General features: G+C 36.1%; 1 protein-coding gene and 1 long non-coding RNA gene across 7 annotated transcripts in view; one reads left to right on the plus strand and one right to left on the minus strand.

Moving 5' to 3' along the window:
* Sptlc3 (serine palmitoyltransferase long chain base subunit 3) overlaps positions 1 to 14,737 on the minus strand; it is a 181,604-nt gene that overhangs the window by 72,689 nt on the left and 94,178 nt on the right. For all 6 annotated transcript variants that reach the window (XR_015442065.1, XM_021255074.2, XM_004840827.4 and 3 more), the window contains one exon: positions 9,382 to 9,475. Coding sequence is in view for 5 of the 6 variants with exons in the window: in XM_021255074.2 (XP_021110733.1) it covers positions 9,382 to 9,475 (94 nt within the window). In the remaining variant the exon portion in view is untranslated. The remainder of the gene's footprint in view (positions 1 to 9,381; positions 9,476 to 14,737) is intronic.
* Positions 4,685 to 7,852, plus strand: LOC147824642 (uncharacterized). Its single transcript, XR_015442072.1, has 3 exons — positions 4,685 to 5,093; positions 5,227 to 5,410; positions 5,729 to 7,852. It is a non-coding gene; the product is annotated as an uncharacterized LOC147824642 (long non-coding RNA).

The following is a 14,737-nucleotide window of genomic DNA, read 5'->3' on the forward strand; positions in this document are numbered from 1 at the left end:
AATCTTGAAATTGGCCTATATGTCTACCAACAGATGAATGGATACAAAATATGATATTTATGCACAATGGAGTACTGCTCTGCCATAGAGAAAGATAAACTGGAGTCATTTGTAGGAAAATGGCTGTACCTTGAGACCATAATGTTAGGTGAAATAAATCAGACACACAAACTTAAATAATACATGGTTTCTCTTATATGAGAGATCCAAATTATAAATAAAAAGCAAAATAAAATTAGTAGGAAGTAGGGAGAAAGGGGAAAGGGATCAAGAGATGGAGGGAGGGGGAGAGGTAGGGAATGAAAGGGGATGAAAAAAGGAATTAGGATGTGTTATGCACACACACCAACTCCTCACAAGGCATGTGAACATTATGGACTACAAGTATGTTCTAATAAAAAAGGATTCTGATTAATTTATAGTCACCCCAAGTAGCAAAGAATATCTTCTGGTACTACATAAAAATAGAACCTTCTTTCTTCTAAAAATCAGAAGAAATTATAAGTAAGTAAATAATGTGAGGTGGAGAATAGTCCAGAGAGCATCACTAGTTTGGAGTTGAGTGGCATCGCATAATCCCTATGTTCCAGAACATTCCAGCATAGGTGATCATTCATAAGAACCAGCTCTACAAGTTATTAGCTCCCATCTGGCCTGGTTGTATGCATCATACAGACACAGGAAGGCAACTTTACGTCCTCTGCAGATCCTTAAACAACATCCACACTATATAACTCATCTGTTTGCATGAATACTAAGGATCAAAGCATCATTATACAAGATAGGGAAACATTTAGTATCATTCTGGCAAAGCAGAGCAGAAAAGAGCCAGAAGCAACTGATACCATATATTCTATTGCCTTATTCTTTCCCTCTCCTTCTCATTTCCCTCACCTCTCAAGAAAGAAGTCATTCAGAGGACCCTGGAAATAACCCTGCTCCCAAGGGCCACTGTTTTTGCAATTTAAATACAACAACAATTTACACACAACAAAGTTGTGCAATGTGTGTGGACGAGTGAGAGCAAGGGCCTTGTGTACCTAAGAATGAAAGTGTGTTAGTGTCCTGTTGCTGCTGTGAGATAATATGTAGTATATATTTAGTGACTTTAAAACAACACAAACTTACTATCTCACAATTCTGGAAGCCTGAAGTCTGAAATGAGTCTGGCTGAGCTAAAATCCAGGGGTCAGCAGGCCTGTGTTCCTTTTTGGAAGTTCTAGAGGAGAATCCATTTCCATGCTTTTTCAGCTTCCTGAGGCTTCCAGTATTCCTTGGCATATTGCCCTCTTCCATCCTTAGAACTAGCAATGACTATCTTTCTTACATAGCATTATTTTGACATTCATTCTTTTGCTTTCCTTTCTATATTTAAGGGCCTGTATGATTGTACTGGACCCACATAGACAAGCTCTTTATTTTAAGGTTAGCTGGTTAGCAAACTGGATTCCATCTGCAACCTTAATCCCTTTGCCATATAACATTCACAGTTTCTGGGAATTAGAATGTGAACATCTTGAATGTGTGTGTTGGGGGAACCATTAATCTACTCTCTATGTAAAGTAAAGGAAGAATAGCAGCTCACACATAATAGATTTGTATGGTTAGATGAGGACTCTGACCATCATGGAACACAAATCCCAATTAATTCCAGGCTTCACCATGGAGTATTGGTATAATCTTGGATAAATTGCTTAATACCACCAATCTTGAATCTCTTCATTTATAAATTAATTCTTGTCTCATGGAATTTTCCACAGGACTAAATAAATAAATATATAAGAGAATACCATTATATCACCATCTACCATGAAGTAAATTCTCAATAAGTGTTAGTTGCTTGTATAAAATAACCACAGCTAACATTTATTACACAGATGTAGGTGATAACTATGATCTATTTTATTGAAGTACAAAGGGTGGGCATGAAGAATAATTGTTTTTTTCAATTTTACTCAGTTTTTAAAATGTATTTTATTGTGTCTATTAATTTTATAAAATATTTGGTTTCAATGTGGTATTTTCATACATGCATGTAACATATTTTGATCATTCTTCCTATTATTCTCTCTTTTACCCCTCTCCCTTTCTCCTTGTCACCCTCTTGTCTAAGTCTCTCTTCTATTTTCATGCAACATTTTTTTTTTTTAGATTCCACATATTAGGGAAACATGTGATACTTTTCTTTCTGAGTCTGGCTTATTTTACTTAACTTGATGATCCCCAGTTCCATTTTCCATTTTCCTGCAAAAGAAAAAATTCTTCTTCATGGAAGAACTATATTTCATTGTGTATATACCACATTTTATTCATCCATTCATTTGTTTACAGACATGCCAAGCTGGCTCCATATCTTGGCTATTGTGAATTGTGCTGCAATATTCATGAGTATGCCGGTAACCCTAAAGGATGATAATTCCTTTGGGTATATCTCAAGTAGTGGTACAGCTGAATCATATGGTAGTTCAGGTTTTAATTTTTTTGAGGAACCTCCATATTGATTTCCATAGTGGCCATACTAATTTATATTCCTATTTGCAGTGTAGAAGTGTTCCTTTTCCTCCAGCATCCTTACTAGCACTTCTTTTCTGTCTTCTTGATGATAGCCATTTTGACTATGATGAGGTAAAATCTCAGTGTAGTTTTGATTTGCATTTCCCTAAAAATGTTGAACATTTTTTTCATAACCTTTTGGCCATTTGTATTTCTTCTTTTGTAAAGTGTCCATTCAAGGCATTTGCCCATTTGTTCATTGGGTTGTTTGTGAGGTGCTAAGTTTTGAGTTCTTTATCTACTTTAAATATTAATCTTCTGTTGGAAGAGTAGCTGGCAAAGATTTCCTCCCATACTGTTGGCTGTCTCTTCACTCTGTTGATTGATTCATTATGAAGTGACTTTTTAATTTACTGTAATCCCATTTGTTGATTCTTTTATTATTTCCTATTCTATTGGAGTTCTAAGTGCAAGTCTTTGCTAGTGTCTGTGACTCCAAGTGTTTCACCTGTGTTTTCTTCTAGTTTTTTCAAAGCTTTAAGTCTTATATCTAGTTCTTTGATCTATTTTGAATTGATTTTTGTGCAGGGTAAGAGGTAGGGATCTATCTATCAGTTTTTATATGTGGACATCCAGTTTTCCAGCACCACTTGTAAAGAGGCTATCTTTTCTTCAAGATGTTTTTAGTCCTTTGGTGAAGAATCAGATGGCTGTAGTCTTGTGGGTTTGTTTCTGTATCTTTTATTGTATTTCCTGCTCCACATGTCTATTTTTGTGCAAGTACCATTCTGTTTATGTTGCTACAGTTGTGTAGTATAATTTGAAATCAAGTATTGTGAAGAATAAGTTACTGAATGTTTTAAGAGACTTGTAAAATTAGAGGACAAAAATTTAATTCTGAAAATCGAATTTCAGAAATTTCAAACTTTTAAAAACTATAAGAATAAGAATACCACAAGAACACTCATACTTGATCTAAATTAATCTATTAAAACTTTACCCAATTTGCCATTTGCTTTGTTATCCCATCTTTACTTATCTGTCTACTAATCAATTTTTTTCTGAAAGGAAACTAAGCTGTATGTGTTATGGCCATTACCTCCTCAATAATTCAGTGTATCTTCCCTAAGAATAAGGGTATTCTTTTATACAACTACAGCAAGGGTCAGCAAATGTTTCCTAAAAAGTTTCAGAGAGTAATATTTTAGATTTTGTGGACAGCACATAGTCTCTATCACATATTCTTATTTGTTCTCTATATAACCATTAAAAATGTAAAATCCATTCTAAGCTCACAGGCAATAAGTTGTATAGTTATGTACTTCATTATATTTAACATCAATACATGATTCTTACCTAATACTATTGTCCATCTTCCAACCTTGTGAATTGGACCATGAATCTTTTGTAGCATTTTTCCATTTCTTTGAGAATCCAGTCTAGGCCCAGGTTTAGCACTTAATTATCACAGTTCTTCAGTATCCTTTATTATGGACCATTCACTCAGCCTTGCTTTGTCTCTTATGATACTGACATATTTGGAGAATATATGAAATATTTTCATTGTCTTTAAGAGAACACTCCTAATATGGGGTTGTCTGAGGATAAGATTGTGTTCTGATCTGCATCTTACGTAAATTATGTTGAATCCTTTTCAGGTGTCACATCTGGATACACACAATATCTATCTGCTCCTTATTAATGACCTTAGTTTTTTCAGCTGTTAAGGTGTGATCTGATTTCTTTCTGGTATAGTTACTGTGTTCTCCTTTGGGTGTAATTTCACTGAAATTGTTATCCTAAGATTGGAGTCTGAAGACAAGACCAAATATCTGGGTCAGGAGGAACAAACTGAACTGTTCTGTGTCCTTGCTATCAGTAAGCAGTAGAACTGGTGGAAAGACACTCTCTGTGGGTCTATCATTTCATTTGAATATTTAAAATAAAGTTGTTTTGCAGTATTCTGCTTAGAAATTTTCCTGTTGCATGGTTTCTTATAAATCATTTGTATTTTACTTTTTTTGTTAGAATATTTGTTTTAGCATTTATGTGTTTTGTTGTTGGCATCTATCTACTCTATAAATCTGTGTTAAGAGAAGGCTTATTTTTCATAACTCTGTGAGATGGGAATATGGACAGTTAATATATTTGCTCTTTTCTTCATCTTTCTGCTTAGCAATACAGCAATCACTTCATGCTACCTCCTCACTCATTCCCAAGAGAAGAGTGCTAACATGATAAGTTAGAACGTAGCCATGTAGCATCAATAAGTAGAAAACTGAATTTTAAGAAGTTTAGAAGCATTAGACAAACTCAAATCCTTCCTGGGGGAGGAAGTAAGAATTCATGCTTGGATGTTCAGCTTGCGCCCAGCAATAGTGGCCAGAGAATCTGTGTTATTTATTACCCTATAATAATTTATCCCAATACTTAACAGCTTAAGCCAACAAGCATTTATTATCTCATAGGTTTTATGAATCAGCAATGTGGAGCCTTGGGTGAAGTGAGGCTTCAGTCAGGTGTGGACTGAGAGCTACAGTCATTTGGAGGCTTGACAGAAGCAAGAGATCAGTCAGGATGTCCTATTCATGAGCCTCTTGGTAAGGCTGTTATTTTTCAGTGTAACTGTTATTTTTCAGTGTAACCGAGTACCTTCAAAATTGACCCAGGATAGAAAGAGGAAGGCAGAAGCCACAGTCTTTGTGATCTAATCTGATTATTTTGATCACACAGAGTAACCCTGACACAATGCATGGACAGACCACATAAAGGCATAAATGCCAAGAGGTGGGAATCATTGGTGGCCATCTTGGAAGACTGCTACCCCAGTGGCCTGAAGCTGATTAGAGAGGAATTGAATGTTTGCAACACAATGAATGACAAGTGTTTTGAGGTGATGGATGTCACACTGTGCCCTGTAAGTATGGAAAACTATTATGCATAAGTTAAAAATAAAAGTATTTTAGAAATAAGTAAAATGGGAATTATTTTGATTAATAAATTACATTACAAATGTTAATAATAAAGACAATATTCTGGAAAATAAATGCTAAGTCAGGGATTAACAAAACTTATACTTAGCTTCCCAGTTGATATCTCTATCTCCCTGTCTATCTATCTGTATCTATCTAGCATGCATCTATCTATCTATCTATCTATCTATCTATCTATCTATTTATCTATCTATCTATCATCTATCTATCTAGTTTATCTAATCTATCTATCATCTCTGTAGGCTCTCCAATGGAAGACTAGCCAATTCTAGACTTGGGACTGAATTCCAAAACAATAACACATGAAGGATAGAAAAAGTGTGAGAGAGCAATGCTTTGGGGACCATCTTCACAATCCATAAGTATGTTTTTCATTCAGTTATTCAAAGGTTTAACTCAATTCAAAGCTTTTTCTCTGTTTCTGTCTCCACTGGGCACATGGGAAGACTACTAAATGTTTTAGAAAATCCAGTTCACATATGGACATAGAGTATGGAGCAATGCTGCTCAAGCACCTTTTGATGATTCTTGAACTGGCATGCACATTTAAAGAGCTCTGCACTACCCGTCCAAGGTCTTAGTTTTCAGTCTCTCTCTTCCAGGCATTTGACCCCACACTCAGGCCATACTGAAAGTCTTGGTGCCCTCTGCACACTCCAAATTATTCCCGTTTGAAATGTCTCCTTCTCTGTTGAACATTCTCTTAGTCCTTCCTTCAGTGCCTACTGCAAATACTATCCATTTCATGCAATCCTCAAGGTGAAATGAACTCTGCCTTCTGATTTATCATAATGTTTTCTGCTGTCCCTCAGGGACACTGATCATGACAATGATGAGAATACTACTAATAACAACATAGTAGCTACAAATAATTCAGTAGTTTCCATTGCCAGGCTCTGTGCTAAGCAATTTTATGTGCTCTTTCAACAAATCATGAGTTGGGTACCATAATTATCCTCATTTTAGAAATAAATAAGTGGAGATCTAGAAGGTTAAGTAAGTTGGCTAGGACTACAGGATAGTATGCTATACAATGAGGACATAAATACTTGGGTCCAAAGCTGCATTTTTTTTTTTTTTAACAAAACAGTGAGTCAATTATTTTCGTTTTATGTATGCTATTTGTTAAAGATTTTTAGACAAAATTTGCTTGAAGGAAAGTGTATAGATCTTAAGTGTACAATTCAGTTAATTTTAATAAGAGTGTGACCTTCATTCTAATTAAGGTATACCATGTTTCCATCACTTTCAGAAAGTTCTTTTATGCCTCTTCCCACCAATCCCTGCCCCCACAACCAGATGTAAGCATTTCTACAATATCTATCACCATAGATTGCTCTTGAATTTGTTATAAATGGATTCATATAGTATGTATATTCTTTTAGTATATGTGCTGCTGAAGTGAGCACAGTATGCATATTCTTTTATGTTTGATTTATTCCATTAAAATATTTTTTTTGAGATTCACCCACATTGCACAGTATTTGTATACTTTCTTTTCTGTTGTAGAGTGATATTTTATGTGTAAATAAGTAATAATAAATGTTCTTATTTTCTTGTTCATAGATATTTAAACTGTTTCTGGATTTGGTTATTATGAAAAAACTGCTATAAATTCTTATACAAGCCTTTTTTTGTGGACATGATTTTTATTTCTTAAGGCTAAATACTTAGTATAGGGTTGGTGAATCATAGTATAGAGATATTTTTAGCTTTATAATACTCTGTCAAAGAGTTTCCAAAGACATTGTACCATTTTACATCCCACTAGCAATTGGCCAGAATTCCAATCACTTTATACCTCTGCTGACATTTATGTTTGTCAACTTTTTGTAGCTATTCTTGTGGGTGTTAAAAGGGATTGTGGCCAAAGCCTGCACTCTTAACCACTGTCTGTTGTCAACATGGCCCTTGTTCCCTTTGATCCTCAATATAGCTACCTGCATACCTCTCTGTCTTTCCTGCTAGATTGTAGACTCCCTAATAGCTAAGACACTGTCTTATAAAAGAATAATGAGAAGTATGAAGTTAATAGACAGTGTGTTCCTGATGATATATTGCAGGGCATATTGGCAGGAACCAGGGATAGCTCAACTCAAATATTTGGACTCAGCTGGTCTGGAGGTGGATACAGGTATTGATCTTTCAAGATGTTCCCTGGATTACTCTGTTGTGCTTTCAGCAGAATGGAGTAAAGATGTAAGACATTAACAGCGACAATGAACCAGACATTTGTCCCATATAGATAACAATCAGATTGTATCTTCACAGGAGTTAGATTATTGTATTTGACCATCAACAGTTAAATAACTGTTGATTATCTCCTTTATTCTTTCCCAAGTAAACAGAGGCTTTGATCACTAATCAGCTGCCATGCTAAAGATTCAAAAAGGCTTACAAAGTATATTTGTACTAATACTGAATGTGTTTGCTCTGATTTTATGCAAGTGTATTTTGAAGCCCTAAAAGATGTGTACTACAAATGTAATGCCCAACATTGCCAAAATAATTTGACCCTATGACACTTGACAATTAATGAATCAAGCAAAACTGAAGGAATTTAACTTGCCTTACCATAGACTAAAACCAAGATTGTTTGTTGAAAAATTAGTAAGTGAAATCAGTGTATTTTCAATTACACTGAACTGAATATTGCAGATTGGATGTAAAGGCACACAGTCTGGTTCTTCTGGAGGACCAGACCCTGAACTTTAGAGTATTTGTCTTCAGAAAGAGGCTAAAAGGGCTACAGCAAGGCATAGCCAGACTCAGTGAGAGTGGAGATTTTTCATTTTAACAACTCTACATGTCAGAAAGGAGGGGGATTCACCTGAGAATATATTGATGCATTTTCTTTCCTTCCTGTTAGGAAGATTGTCCTTTGGATTGAGATTGGTATGAGGCAGGCAGAACAGATCTAGGACAATTCTTTCTCTATTCTCTATCAGTCTTCTTTTCCTTATTTCTGTCTTTGTTACCATGTTGAAAGAAGGAGCATGCCAAGGCAGAGATACATGGAAACATGGAGAGGTAGGGACAGCAGGAGAGAAAAGTGGTTAGAAGGAGAAAAGAGAGTGTGTGCGTGTGCGTGTGTTCTTGCGTGTACATGCACATGAAAGAGAGGAGGTCTCTGATAACAATGCAGTAGAAGCAGAACCTTCAGCTAAGAAATTCTTACCTATTATCTAGTTCAACACCCTCCTTAGTTAGTTGCTGAAACTGAACACAGGAAGGATTAAAGGATTTCCAAAAAGTGACACAAGTCAGGGGCAGAGCCAGGTGGGAGCACAGGTGTCTGCCACCACCTACTTCCTTCCTAAGTTTTCCAAAGGCTGCCCACGCTGCTTTGTCAGGTCTCTAAAGAGGAAATAGTCTTCCTCCTCCTCCTCGTCATCACCCAACCACCCAACCTGAGCCAGGGAGGACATTTTAATCATATTGAGAGATGGTTTGGGGGACTAGGTATTTGAACATTTTGTATGTGAGAGAGTGAAAGGAGGCATTACACTAAGAAATAAGCTTCCCTTTTGCCTGACTATAATATGGAGTTTTCGGACTTTCCCAAGGCAGAGTTACAGGAAGGAGAGAGTTAACACACTTCTGATAATAAATGACAGTCCTAAGATATCAATCATGTCTTCAGAGGCCACATTACAAGACCATTAACAGTGAGATTAATGTGTTTGGGTTACACTTAGCAATCTTGGATGGTTAATACACTTCAGCCATTTGTCCCAGGTCACCAGAGGTGAACAAACCAGCAGTAAATATAAACATAACTGTGTTTCATTAGGCTAAGTTGACAGTTTGAAGAACAAGGAAAAGCTTCATCAATAATCTTTCCTTTCTTCTGGTAGCAAATCAGAATCTGTTAGATAAATACACAGTTACTCACTGTTGTGTTTGAAGGTCCTTATGGTTGCGCCTGAGAGTCGGGCCCCAAGGACAATAGAGGTGTGGTTCAGCTCATCACTGAAAATGAGGCATCCCTGTGCAGGAAACAAGCACACAGAACACAATAAATCAAACCCTCAAAAATATGTGGGAACAGGAGGACATTCTAAAATCAGTAGAACAGATTCCTAACAGCCTCTTTTATTTTAAAAGGCCTGGAGTTTAAGTTGGTGTTTATGTGGATAAAATTATGCATACCAGGTAGCTTATAGAAATGGGACTTTTAAAAAAAATTTATTTTATTGGTACATTTTAGGTATACAATATAATGACATTCATCATTGGAAATTTGCACCTTTACATAATATCTCTTGGTTCTCATTTTTCCCCCTTACCCTGACCTCACTTCAACCCCTCCATCCCTCCCTATTTACAGACATTGTTTCCATTTTCTCATAACAGTTCCATTCCCTTCTTTCCTTTCCCCTGCCCTTCTCACTTCCCCTTCCCCTTTGCCCTGCTTTTTCCTATTTCACATTATCTATTATATCTCTTAGCCCTTAGTTACACTTTCAGTTTCTCACACTAGAGAAACTATTTGGTATTTACATGTGTGTCCTATTTATTTCACTTAAGAGTATCACCTCAATGTGCATCCACTTAGCTATAAATGTCTCTAATTTCTCATTTTTTTATGGCTGAGTAGTACGCCATTTTATAAAAAACCCACATTTTCTTTATCAAGTCTCCAGTTGATGGGCATTTAGGCTACTTCCATGTTTTAGCTATTACAAATTGTGCTGCTATGAACATGGGTGCACATATATCACTGTGGTATGATTCTTTTAATTTTTGGGGGAATATACCCAGCAGGGGAATAGCTGGGTCAAATGAGACTTCCAGTCTTCGATCTTTGAGGTATCTCCATACTGATTTCCACAGTGCTTGCACCAGTCTACACTCCCACCAGCAGTGGAGCCTTATTCCTCTTTCATCACAGCCCTGCCAGGATTTGTTATTGGATGATTTCATGATAGTAGCCATTCTTTCTGGAGTGAGGTGGAATCTCAGCATTGTTTTAATTTGCATCTCTCAAATTACCAGTGATGTTGAACATCTTTTCATATGTTTAATTGCTATTTCTAATTCTTTGTCTGAGAAATGTCTATTCATTTCAGATGCCTGTTTTTGGATTGGGTCTTTAAATTTGGGAGGTCTGATTTTTAAAAATTCTTTATAGATTCAAGATAGTAGACCTTTGTCTGAGGAACAGCTGGTGAAAATTTTTTCCCAGACTGTGGGTTGTCTCTTCACACTGCTGCAAGTTTCTCTTGCTGTGCAGAAGCCTTTTAATAAGAAGAGATCCCATTTGTTGATTGTTTGTGCTAGTTCACGGGCAACTGAGGTTTTGTTCATAAAATCTTTTCCTACACCAATGTCTTCAAGAGTTCTACCTAACCTCTATTCCAGCTGGTTCAGCATTTCTATTTTAATATTTAGATCATTAATTCATTTTGATTTTAGTTTAGTGTATGGTGGGAGATGTAGGTATAGTTTTAATCTTTGGCAAGTTGAAACCCAATTTTTCCAGCACCATTTATTAGAGAGGCTATGTTTCCTCCAGTGAGGGTGTTTGGCTCCTTTAACAAAGATGAGATGGCTAAGTGTGTCTGGCATTGTTTCTGCATCTTCTAACCTGTTCCACTGGTCCTCAGGTGTGTTTCTTTGCCAGTACCATGCTGTTTTTATCACAGTAGCTTTGTAGTACAGTTTCAAGCTGGGGATTGTGATACCCCCTGCAATGTCTTTGTTACCTAGAATTGCTTTTGGTATTCTGGGTCTCTTCTTCTTGCAAATGAAGTTTTGGATTGTTTTCTCAAGGTCTATGAAGTATGCTGCTGGGATTTTAATTGGGATTGCATTGAATCTATATAGCAGTTTTGGAAGTATAGCCATTTTCACTATGTTGATCCTTTCTACCCAGGAGCAGGGGATGTCTTTCCATTTTCTGATATCATCTTCAATCTCTCTTTTCAGAGTGCTATAGTTTTCAGAGAAGAGGGCTTTGATTTCTTTTGTTAGGTTGATTCCTAGGTATTTCAGTTTCTTGGATGCTATTGTGAAAGGAATTGTTTGCCCTATTTCTCTCTCAGTGAGTCTGTCATTCATGTAGAGGAAAGCTATTGATTTTTGTGCATTGACCTTGTATCCAGCTACTTTACTGAATTTGGTTATTAAGTCTAGAAGACTTTTGGTGGCATTCTTGGGGTCTTCTATATAGAGTATCATGTCATCTGCAAATAATGACAATTTGACTTCTTCATTTCCTATCTTTATTCCTTTTATTTCTTTCTCTTGTCTAATTGCCATGGCTAATGTTTCCAAGACTATAATGAACAGGAGTGGTGATAGTGGACATCCTTGTCTTGTTCCTGATTTTAATGTGAAGGATTTCAGTTTTTGGCCATTTAGTATGATATTGGCTGTTGGTTTTTCATAGATGGCTTTTATCAGATTGAGGTAGAGACCGTCTATTCCTTTTTTGTAGGGTTTTTATCATAAATGCATGTTGGATTTTGTGAAATGCTTTTTCTGCATCTATGGAGATAATCATATGGTTTTTATCTTTGGCTCTGTTGATGTAGTGTATTACATTGATTGATTTGCATATGTTGAACCATCCCTGCATCCCTGGGATGGATCCCACTTGGTTAGGGTGTATGATTTTCTTGATGATCTTCTGCATTCTATTTGCCAGTATCTTAATAAGGATTTTTGCATCTACATTCATCAGTGAGAATGGCCTGTAGTTCTCTTTTTCAGTTGGATATTTCTCTGCTTTGGGGATCAAGGTGATACTTGCTTACAGGAATGAATTTGGGAATATTGCTTCCCTTTTAATTTCATTGAACAGTTTAAACAGTAGTGGCAGTAGTTCCTCTCTAAATGTCTTGTAGAATTCAGCAGTGAAGCCATCAGGATCTGGCCTTTTCTTAGTTGCTAAATTTTTAATTACATTTTCAATTTCATTGATTGATACTGGGTTGTTTAGAATTTTTAGATCTTTTTTGTTCAATTTTGGTAATTCATATGTATCTAGGAATCTGTCCATTTCTTCTATGCTTCCCATATTATTGGTGTATAGGTTCTTGAAGTAGGTATTGATGATCCTCTGGATTTCTGCTGGGTCTGTTGTAATATCACCTTTTTCATTCCTAATTGAATGGGTTTGGGCCTTTTCTTTCCTTCTCATAATACTGGCCAAAGGTTTGACAATTTTGTTGATTCTTTTGAAGAACCAACTCTTGGCTTCATTGATTTTTTTGTATCTTTGTCTTAGTCTCCATTGAATTGATGTCTGCTCTGACATTTATAATTTCCTCTCTTGTATGACCTTTGGGTTTATCCTGCTCTTCTTTTTCTAGAAGCTTGAGGTTCAGCATCAGGTTGTTTAATTGGGCTTGTTCTGTTTTCCTAATATGTGTATTCACTGCTATGAATTTCCCTGGTAAGACTGCTTTCACTGTTTCCCATAGATTTCGATATGTTGTATGTCAATGTCATTTAATTGAAGGAAATGTCTGATTTCTTCTTTAATTTCCTCTATGACCCATTGGTTATTCAGAAGTGTGTTGTTCAATTTCCATGTGTTTATGAAATTTTTGCAGTTTCTTTTGCTACTGATCTCCAATTTCATTTCACTATGGTCTGATAATATAGAGAGGGTAACGTCAATTCCTTTGCACTTACTTAAACATGTTCTATGAGTGAGTATGTGGTGTATTTTGGTGAATGACCTGTGTGTAGCTGAAAAGAATGTGTATTCTGATTTTATGGGGTGGAACACTCTGTAAACATCTGTTAAGTTCATTTGTTCAATAGTTTGATTGAGTTCTAGTCTTTCATTACTTATTTTTTGTCCATTTGATCTATTTGTGACAGTGGGGTGTTGAGGTCCCCTACTATAATTGTATTAGTGCATATATGACTTTTCATGTCCATTAGTATTTGTTTTATATAGTTGGATGCACTAGTGTTTGGTGCATAGATATTTATGATTGTCATCTTTTCCTTTTGGATTGTTCCCTTTACAAGGATGTAGTGTCCTTCTTTGTCTCTCTTAATCAGTGTTGGTATGAAATCCACTTGGTCTGCAAAGAGGATAGCTTCTCCTGCTTTTTTGGGGGTTCTTGTCACATAGAGTATTATTTTCCACCTTTTTACTTTCAGTCTATGTGTTTCTTTTGAATTCAGTGTGTTTCTTGTATGCAACATTTTGTTAGATCTTGCTTCTTGACCCATTCTGCCAGTCTATTCCTTTTTATTGGTGAATTGAGACCATTAACTGTGATAGTTATAACTGATACACATTGACATATTATTGTCATGACTTTTTCTTTTTGTTGGATTCTCCCCCTTTGTGTTTAATTTCTTGTCGTTTTGGATGGATTCATTATGCTGAGCTTCCTGGGGTTGTGATCCTCATTGTCTTTTTCTAGGATATTGTGTAAAATTTTTTGGAGTGCTGGTTTGGTATTCGTGAAGTTCCTAAGATGCTCTTTGTCATGAATGTATCTTATTTCTCCATCAATTTTGAAAGATAGTTTTGCAGGGTACATCAATCTGGATTGGAGACTGTTTTCTTTTATGGCTTGGAATACATCACTCCAAGCTCTTCTTGCCTTGAGAGTTTGCCTTGAGAAGTCTGCTGTGATTCTGAAGGGCTTTCCTTTGTATGTGATTTGTTTCTTTTCTCTAACTGCTTGTAGAATTTTGTTCTTCTGTTGTGTTTCTGGAATCTTAACAATTATTTGCCTACGTGTAAATTTTTTTTGATCAAGGCTAGTTGGAGTCCTATATGCCTCACTTATCTGTATGTCAAGTTCTTTTCCCCTCCTTGGGAAGTTTTCTGCCATTATTTCTGTAAACAGTTTTTTTTGTGTGTCATCTGCATTCTCTCCTGTTTCTTTTTGACTCCAGTCAGTGTTACGTTATTCTTGTTTGCATCGTCTAGCAGCTGCTCAATTGATTTCTCATGGTCCCTTACAATTTTGAAGCAATTTTTCTTTTCCTGGTCACTAATTGCAATCTTATCTTCTATATCTGAAATTCTGTCCTCACATTGACTTATTCTGCTGTGTAGACTTTCAAAGGAGTTTTTAATGTCCTGGAAATATGTTTCCATCTGTTTTATGGATTCCATTTGTTTCCTATTTTGGGATTCCATCATGTTCCCCTGTTCCTCTCTAGATTTATTAATCATGTCTTGCACTATGAGAACAATCTCTGCTGTTTTCTGAGAAATTTTTTCTGATTTAATTTTTTCCACATGCTCTTTTGTTGCCAGTTCAGGGATT

Source organism: Heterocephalus glaber, unplaced genomic scaffold, assembly GCF_053883595.1.
Source record: "Heterocephalus glaber isolate CG9 unplaced genomic scaffold, H.glaber_assembly_v1.0 deba00001532, whole genome shotgun sequence".
Taxonomy (NCBI): Eukaryota; Metazoa; Chordata; class Mammalia; order Rodentia; family Bathyergidae; genus Heterocephalus; species Heterocephalus glaber.